The sequence below is a fragment of the Panicum virgatum genome, chromosome 5K, assembly GCF_016808335.1.
Source record: "Panicum virgatum strain AP13 chromosome 5K, P.virgatum_v5, whole genome shotgun sequence".
Classification (NCBI taxonomy): domain Eukaryota; kingdom Viridiplantae; phylum Streptophyta; class Magnoliopsida; order Poales; family Poaceae; genus Panicum; species Panicum virgatum.
Genome location: NC_053140.1, coordinates 42,591,347 through 42,600,682, shown reverse-complemented (window position 1 = coordinate 42,600,682; position 9,336 = coordinate 42,591,347). Strand labels below are relative to the sequence as shown.

The 9,336-nt window shown below is 41.5% G+C and overlaps 1 protein-coding gene across 1 annotated transcript; it reads left to right on the top strand.

Annotated features, from left to right (window-relative positions):
- Positions 1–7,739, top strand: LOC120710059 (plastidial pyruvate kinase 2-like). Its single transcript, XM_039995701.1, has 12 exons — positions 1–375; positions 1,659–1,946; positions 2,197–2,362; positions 2,940–3,074; positions 3,155–3,265; positions 3,347–3,435; positions 3,653–3,715; positions 3,976–4,151; positions 4,960–5,062; positions 5,132–5,280; positions 6,388–6,496; positions 7,262–7,739. Exons 1-12 carry the CDS (start codon positions 118–120, stop codon positions 7,367–7,369), a joined length of 1,755 nt encoding a protein of 584 aa, XP_039851635.1. The 5' UTR covers positions 1–117; the 3' UTR covers positions 7,370–7,739.
- Positions 7,740–9,336: the final 1,597 nt, after the last annotated feature.

Below are 9,336 nucleotides of genomic sequence, written 5' to 3'. Positions count from 1 at the left end.
CCAGCCTCGTCTTTCCTTAAACCCACCACCCCACAGCAAACCGTGGAGGCGCGCACTACCCCATCCGACCGCCTGCCTCCTCTCTGCCAATTCCAAATCTCTCGCCCAGCCTCGAGGATGGCGGCGCAAGTGGTGGCAGGAGCGTCGGGAGCCGCGGCGGCGGCCAGGCCCCTGGGCGGCGGATCTGGGGCGGACGGGCTGCGGCCGTCGCCGAGGCTGCAGCTCGCCCGGGCGTGCGCGTCCTGGGAGAGATGGGGCGGAGCCGCGGCCGCGAGGGCCCGCCGCGGGTCGCAGGCCGTGTCCGTGATAAGCCGCGCCCCGCGCGCCGAGTCCAAGGTGCTGCCGGTGTCGCCCGACGACGACGCGGCCGTCAAGGTAGCGACTAGCGACCACCACCACCACCACCTCCTCCTCCTCATCCTCTTACTGGTTGTTTGGCTTGTGCGCTTGTGCCGCGCTGGTGGGGGACGCTGGCCAAGGAGTCATGGTCTCATGGATTTGGGACGGGGACGGGATTTTGATGTTTGATACCGTCGAGACGGTTGGGCGTGAAAATTGGAGTCCATGACGGTGAAATTGGATTAGAGGTCGCCTTCGTGGTCGCGGCGGCGAAATTTGGAGGGCGGAATCGTCCGGGGGATGTCGTTATCACTTCGTAGCAATATATAGGATAAAGTTCAATTTACTCCCCTCAACTATAGCCAAAGTTTGGTTAACCCCCTAAACTATAACTTGGTTCAATTTACCCCCTAAACTATACCATTTAGTTTATTTTATTCCCTAATACAATTTATCTTTTTTGTTTCTCCATACACAAGTTGAATTTTAATTACAAATTTTGCAGAGTAGTAGTGAACATGACAATGCACATTTAGAAAAAGTTTTATAATTTTCCCCATTAGTTTTCATATAATTTTCAACTCCAATGATTAATTTATTATTAAATATTATAATCTATCAAAATAATAATAAAAATTATGATGTATTTTTTCTAACATGTATTATGGTGCGTACTATTATGCTGTGAAATTTCAACTCAAAACTCCACCTACGCAAGGAGAAATGAAAAGATAAATTATATTAGGGGGTAATTTGAACCAAATGGTATAGTTCAGGGGGTAAAATAAACCAAACAATAGTTTAGGGGGTTATCCAGACTTTGGCTATAGTTGAGGGGAGTAATTTAGACTCGGATGAAAGCAATTAGGCTTTGGTGTGTATTTTCCTTCCGCTACTCGATGTTCCATGCATTCCTACTGGACCGGAGCTGTTTTGTCCGTTTGTTTCGTTGAGTAACATGAGCACAGGATGTGGAGTGTAAATTATGGTGCGACCCTGCAAACTTGGCCACTTGCCTTTGTGATTTGTTGCAAGTTGCAACCTATTACTCCCTCCTTCCCAAATTGTGGGTCGTTTTGACTAAACTAGTGTATCTAAATTTGCTAAAATGACCAACAATTTGGGACGGAGGGAGGACTTGCTAATAGTTTTTGATTTACTGTTAACCAAAATGGCACTGACACCCCTGTTAAATTAGTTGTGGAACCCTCTTCCACCAAGAATGGAAGCGCGTATACTTAGTATCTTGGGAATTCCACTTAATACCTTATGGTTTTAAATTTCAAACTTCAATACCAATAATATATTTATTTTGACAGGAAGAAGCAGACTTCCAGCACCTTAAGGCTATCCAGCAACTTGCAACTGCAGCAAATGGTGTGTGGTCTAAACCAAATGTGAGGCGCAAGACAAAGATTGTGTGCACCATCGGTCCCTCAACTAACACCAAAGAGATGATATGGAAACTCGCTGAGACTGGCATGAATGTGGCCCGGCTTAATATGTCACATGGAGACCATGCATCACACCAGAAAGTTATTGATCTGGTGAAGGAATATAATGCATCACATGCAGACAATGTGATTGCTATTATGCTTGACACGAAGGTTGGTATTACCTCTTTTGTGGCGTCGACACTAAATCACAAAAGGAGAGATAGTTCCCTCCTTAGAAATTGCTTTCCTTTGGTTTCAATAAAAGGAAAAAAGAAGCTGCTGTTCTGCAGTATTCTTAGTTCTTACTATTAGTCTTTCATGCCCCTGTTAGCCGTCAGTTCACTATATTAATCATAACTAGAATTGAATCTTTCTTATTCTGCATTTGATTTTTCATATGTTGCCTTGATTTACAAATCAGGGTCCAGAAGTTCGAAGTGGAGATTTGCCTCAGCCCATATTTCTGGAAAGTGGCCAAGAATTCACCTTTACAATTAAAAGGGGTGTTGGGACTGATACATGCGTTAGCGTGAACTATGACGACTTTGTTAGCGATGTTGAAGTGGGCGACATGCTCCTTGTAGATGGTATGCTGATATTATACTCCTTGCCTAGTATTCTATATTTTGTCTCATTTTTCTTCTTTTCATTTGCCTGAGTGCCACATGATTGCACACGTCATCTCTGAAATCTGAATACCAAAACAAAAGCAATCACTTTATCTAAAGTAGTTCCAACACAATTTTTTTATGGCTGGACTTTTCAACTTCTGGCAAAAATTGCAGTAAACTTTCCTAGTATCATTCATCATAATGATATTCTTTTTACTTTCTCCACTTACACGTGATGTGGTTCTTCCCTAGAGCATTTGGATCTTTACTTGCACAAATTCTTCATCAAATGTGTATGAATGTTCTGATCCAGTGTTCACGACATGTTTGACTGTAATCTGTACATAAGAATTTTTCTGATATGAAATTCACAAACATTAACTTTCTTCTGGCTTGGTTCTGCATAATTGTCAAGCCCTTCAATCATGTTGGGTGTCAGATACCTGTCTAACATGGACATCCTGTTCAGTGTTAACTCTTGTCTATTGTATCTTTTGGTTTTTTAGTGATTGTTCTTCATGTTCTTATTCAATCATGTCTTTTAAATTTTCAGGAGGAATGATGTCATTTTTTGTCAAGGCAAAAACTGAAGATTCTGTGACATGTGAAGTTATTGATGGAGGTGAACTGAAATCTAGGCGCCACCTGAATGTTCGTGGAAAGAGTGCAACCTTGCCATCAATAACTGGTAATAGTCGGCAATATTTTCTTTGTCTACTGCATCTAATGTATATGTTCTTGTTTCACACACCTGTTTCAAATATGCAGACAAGGATTGGGATGATATTAAGTTTGGTGTGGATAACCAGGTTGATTACTATGCTGTTTCTTTTGTGAAAGATGCTCAAGTTGTCCATGAACTGAAGGATTATCTGAGAAGTAATTATCAATTCTACTTTACAAAAATCATATCATGCACTTGTTCCATAGTTGATTGAGCTCATTTTATTCTATTTTCAGGCTGCAATGCCGACATACATGTAATTGTGAAAATCGAAAGTGCAGACTCCATTCCTAATCTACATTCAATTATCACAGCGTCTGATGGGGTAAGGAACTGATCATAATTATGCTTGGGTTTAGTGAAATGCTATCAAAAGATTTATATCTTTGCATGGATGGTCTTGAGCTGTATGGGAAATCATGAATATCCCTCTGATCTATTCATCGTTCTTATTTTAGTTTTAAGAGCTTAACCTATTGATTCACCACTGAAAGCTCTCAATAGACATTTTGAGGGAACTAATTTAGTATTGAACACTGTAGGCTATGGTTGCCAGGGGTGACCTGGGAGCTGAACTACCTATTGAGGAGGTGCCGCTGTTGCAGGTACGATGTCACTTATCATGTCTCTCGTAGGTATTGCGCAGAAAAGCTAAATGTACATGTATATGCCTGTCCAGCTGTTTGGATTACTTTGTATTTTATACACATGTATACATGGCAATGCATCTTATATGTTACAGTCCCAATTGAAAGCTGCTGTGCCTAGTTCTTTACTCACAAGTAATCAATAAAATTATCTCCTTTTTGTCCCGAAAAGGTGACTGACATTATATCTTCCTCAAATGCCATGTTCCTTCACGCAGGAAGAAATTATTAGAATGTGCAGGAGCATGGGAAAGGCTGTTATTGTTGCTACTAATATGCTGGAAAGTATGATTGTTCATCCAACTCCCACCCGGGCAGAAGTCTCAGACATTGCTATAGCTGTTCGAGAGGGTGCTGATGCAGTTATGCTTTCTGGAGAAACGGCACATGGAAAGTACGTGTGTTTTGCTTTACTATGGGTCTTATTAGCTACTTATATGACCAAACATGTCTCCGTATTTTCCTTACGTTAGTAGTGTTATAGTGTATCATTATTTTTTTCATAAAAAAAAACAATTAGCTGTTTTACTAATACATCTACGCTGCTACATCATGTTATCTGGCTATTGCATTCTTTAAAAGTTCTAGATGCTATCACAACTGACAGAGTGAATAAGTACAAAAGATAAAAAAAATACAGTTACTGGTGGAGTTGCTTGCCCCTTTTGTTTATTTCTACAGAATATGGGATATGGGAGTTGCTTGCCCCTTGTGCTTACTTCTACAAAATACGGGATATGCTGTTTAAGTATGTTCTCAGTATATCAAATCTGAACTCTTAATGTCATATATTTCTATTATTCAAATAAATAACTTAGGTATAACTGTATAAGTAAATTTCACCGGTAGTCCTTAAACTTGTCTTGAGTTCTCATCCCGGTCCCAGTACTCTTAAAATGCACATATTAGTCCTTAAACTTGTCCCATGCTCTCATCCCGGTCCTTAAACTTATCCTGAGTTCTCATCCCAGTCCCAGTACTCTTAAAATGCACATAATAGTCCTTAAACTTGTCCCACGCTCTCATCCCAGTCCTTAAACTTGTCCGTATGAAATTTACTCCTTAGGTATTATAGCTACTTGAACAATATTGTGGCCTTTTCTTCTTGGTTTGTGTACATATATTTGCGAGTCTTATTTCCATACCCTGATTTATCTTGAATATAAGAGTAGATATAAAACTAAGCTTATGGTTTTTGACAGATTTCCCTTGAAAGCTGTTAAGGTCATGCACACAGTTGCCCTGAGAACTGAAGCAACCATTACTGGTGGGGAAACACCTGCTGATCTTGGTCAGGTTTTCAAGGTCTGACACCATTCTTTCTCCGTCATGCTGATTAGCAACTTCCATTTTCTAACCCACTTCAATATGTAGAATCACATGAGTGAAATGTTCGCATACCATGCAACAATGATGTCAAATACTCTTGGAACATCAATAGTGGTTTTCACCAGGACAGGATTTATGGCTATCTTGCTTAGTCACTACCGTCCCTCTGGCACTATTTTTGCCTTTACAGATGAGTAAGTTTTCTGTTCTTTTGTTCATAAGGATCCAGCCTACAATACAAATTGCTGCCGTCCTAATTTTATATCCCGTGATCATGACTCTGTCAGTAAAATGTCTCCAAGGGCATGTTTTATCTAATTGTACTGATGATGGCCTATTGAGAAGATTCTGTTAAATATTTGAGCATAATTAATATTGGTGATTAGCTGTTTAATTCTTTTTTCTTGTAATATGTTATAATAATTGTGGAACTGGAACATGAATCAATTAGGCTGCCTTGTCCGACCCAATAATTTGTTCATAACCTTTGGGACAACCTTTAAAATTAAATGTGTGGGCGTGTACTAGTTAGTGTTGTTTCAGTGTTGACTGATGAAATCAAGTACCCATTTGAAATTATCAAGGTTCTAAAAAACGCTAGACGCTAGGCGAACGCTTGCCTATGGTTTAGAGTTTTTTGTGATTAAACGTAGATTGAACATGATTAAACGTGTGTTGTGATTAAACGACACTGTGAATAAACGCAACGCTTGGCCACCGTTCAGCGTTTAATCAAGATTAAACGACGTTTAAAAACGTTTTTTAGAACACTGGAAATTATGTATGTGATTTGTGGTTCACATGCAAGATATGAATTGTAGAAAACCAAAGTAGTACACTTACATTTCAAGACTTTACGGACTCTTCGAGCCTATCAAAAAATGAACACTAGATATTGGCCTTTGTGATTCATTATCAAGTGGGCTTGGAAGCCAGGATGGCTGAAACCCATCTGTGTGCAGCTCCTCTACAATTGGATGTATACTAAGTATGTAGAGTAGACGCCCAAAAAGCTTCATCGGGCCATGTTATGCTGATACATATTTAGGAAAGGAGACATTTGATGTTGCTTGAAGTTGAGCTTCTTATGAAATTGCTGTAAGAAATCTGTAGTTTAACGGTAAACTATCCACTGTTAGCATTTTGTAGGAAAAGAGTGATATACTGTTGCACAGAGACAACTGTTCTTAAACAGGTCGCCTGAGATTAGTTTGTTTGGTTTATGTTTTCACCTTTAGTCAATTTTTTTCATTTACAATCCTTGCATATCTAGCAAATAATTGTTGCTGGTCTATTTATAGGGAGAGAGTGAGACAACGATTGGCTTTGTACCAAGGTGTATCTCCAGTTCTAATGGAATTTTCGGATGATGCTGAGAAGACGTTTGGTGATGCTTTGTCTTATTTGCTGGTAATGACTTATATGACATATTGACATCTTTTGTAGTTCTTTTTGTCACCAGTTTAATTATTTTGTTATATGATTAAGGACAGGTTTAATCTGATATTCATTATCCACATTATGTTAGCAGCAGTTGCACATAACATATTAACATCTAGAACAGTCTCATAGGTGAACTTAGCAATGTTAAGCTTTAAAGTAGGTTTACCTGCAGCTGCAACATGGGCCAACAATGCATGATATTGGCACCTTTGATATGCAACATGGCCACATCTGAGGCATTACTTCACAGGCTGAGAGGTCAGCCAAACTTATAATTTATAGAAAACAAATGGGAATAAATATGCCTGGAGCAGCAAGTGCATTAGTGCTACCATTTCCCCAGCCATGATAGTTACAGAAAACCAGCAAGAATATATCAAACAACCGAATGGACGGGCATCCTAAGACAAGTAGCACTATTTATGTCTTGTTGACAATGATTGGCTGAATGAAAATAGCAGCAATGACTTCATCAGGTAACTGAGATATTGCATCCTTATCTTGTGCCATGCTGCGCCAAAGTAATGTTGCTCAGGTAACTGAAGGTAGAATTCAGATATTCGTATAACTAGGCAGTCTGACCATCCTGCTGCTGTTGGTAGCAGAATGAGATATTATAGATCTATGATAAAGCAATGGCGCCTTTAAATTCTAACATCCTGCCTATTTTTACACCGTTTATTTAACCAAAAGGATGGAAGATAGACCTAACATGATGGCCTTTGTTTACAGAAACATGGTATGGTTAAGGACGGTGAAGAGGTTGCACTAGTTCAAAGTGGCAAACAACCAATCTGGAGATCACAATCCACACACAACATTCAGGTCAGGAAGGTTTGATGCAGAAACGCATTGTGGTATTCCAATTGTCAGGGTACCAACTAAGAAATTGCTATCTTCTGGCAAAGTCGAAGGCCTGGCTATAACAATACCACGCAGGTCGTGCTAGTTTTCCATTAGGTTGGTTAGCTTGCGTCCAGGGTATGTAGCGAGAGCTGCTTCTGTGAATCTTGATTCTTTTGTCATTTGTTGTGTGCTTCCCTTCCCCAGTTTCCCTTCCATGTAAAATGGCGGATGGCCCATCCTTCTGTCTTCCAGTTCTAACTGTAGCTTGGAACACCGTAGGCTCTTGTTGTAATACAATATGTCCCGTTTGTCTATGAGAAGGGCTTCCTTGACGAAATGGACATTTTATATGATGATTCTGAAAGACTGAAGCGCTGTGTAGGCATCGTAAGTGCATAACCTGAACCTTCAGCTCCCTGTATTTGCAAATTAGAATGCATCTTTTTATTTTTTGGGCAGGAATCAGAATGCATCTTTTTGTGGCATCTCCAGCGCTTTGAATCCAACAGACTCAGTGCGGCCCAATCGGTCTAACATCCCCCCTCTCTCTCTCTCCCCGCGAACGGTCTGCACATACATCTTGGTTGAACTAGAGGTTATACGAGCTTCTTTCATTCAGAGATCCTGGACGCTTGCAGGCACGGCGGCCAGTCGGGGCCGGGGCGGGGACAAGCAGGCTGACGAACCCGACGATCACGGTGTCGCACAGGCCCAGGCCCGCCTCTGTGCCAGGCCTCGGCGACGAGAAACGAGATGATGAGAGAAGGCGGACGCGGAGAATTGGAGGAAAATGGCACTGTGGTGAGGGCTGAGGAGGAGACCAAGGATGTGACGGTGACGACGGCTTTCCACATAAAAACTTCCTCAGGACCTCATTCATTTGTGCAGTAACCTTCCTCAGGACCTCACTCATTCACGTAGAACAGGACGCCACCCCCCTTCTACGTGTTCTGAGAATATGTTCTCTATACACCTTGTAAACAGTATTGGGGACCTAAAGGCACCAGGACCTCATGGAATGCCGTCGGCTTTCTATAAGAATTTCTGGGACATAGTTGGGGAGAAGGTACAGCCGGAGGTGATGGAGGTTTTGAAAGGGGGACCAATGCCGGAGGGGTGGAAAATGAGACTACTATTGTGCTCATACCAAAGGTGCAGAAGCCGAAAACATCAAGGATCTCCAGCCGATTAGCCTATGCAATGTGTTGTACAAAATTAGTTCCAAGGTGTTGGCAAATAGACTCAAACAAATTCTGCCCGAAGTGATATCACGGTCCCAAAGTGCATTCGTGCCGGGTCGGCTGATCTCGGATAATATCCTGATTGCATATGAACTGACACATTATATGAGGAATAGAAGAAGGGGGAGAGAAGGAGTTGCAGGGATTAAACTTGACATGAGCAAGGTCTATGATCGCATCGAATGGTCCTTCCTGCATGATATGATGGAGCGTTTGGGGTTTCAACAAGAGTGGATTGCTTTAATTATGAAGTGTGTGTGTGTGTCGGTGTCATTTAGAATCCGAGTTAATGGTGATCTCTCAGAAGCATTTCAGCCGGAAAGGGGCTGGGACAAGGTGATCATCTGTCGCCTTACTTGTTTCTATTGTGTGCAGAGGGCTTCTCAGCCCTGTTGGAGGATGTTGAGCTAAAGGGCGAGATAAAAGGAATCAAAATCTGTCCGGGAGCTCCCAGTGTGTCTCACTTGCTGTTTGCTGACGATTCTTTGATACTTTGTCGTGCGGATGGCGGGGACGCGCAGAAACTACAAAGTATTCTACAGATATACGAGGAGTGCTCAGGACAGATGATTAATAAGGATAAGTCTGTTGTGATGTTTAGCCTAAACACGGTGAACGAGAAACGGGGGGAACTTATGCAAGCCCGTGACATCCAAAGAGAAACAATTAATGAACGATACTTGGGCCTTCTGGTGTTCGTGGGCCAATCAAAGCTGAAGG

Bases quoted from the DNA above. Each gene is read 5' to 3' on its own strand.
- LOC120710059 (XM_039995701.1), top strand. From the start codon at position 118: ATGGCGGCGCAAGTGGTGGCAGGAGCGTCGGGAGCCGCGGCGGCGGCC. The intron at 1,947-2,196 runs GTTGGTATTACC...TTTACAAATCAG, and splicing joins CTATTATGCTTGACACGAAG to GGTCCAGAAGTTCGAAGTGG. The intron at 3,436-3,652 runs GTAAGGAACTGA...TGAACACTGTAG, and splicing joins TTATCACAGCGTCTGATGGG to GCTATGGTTGCCAGGGGTGA.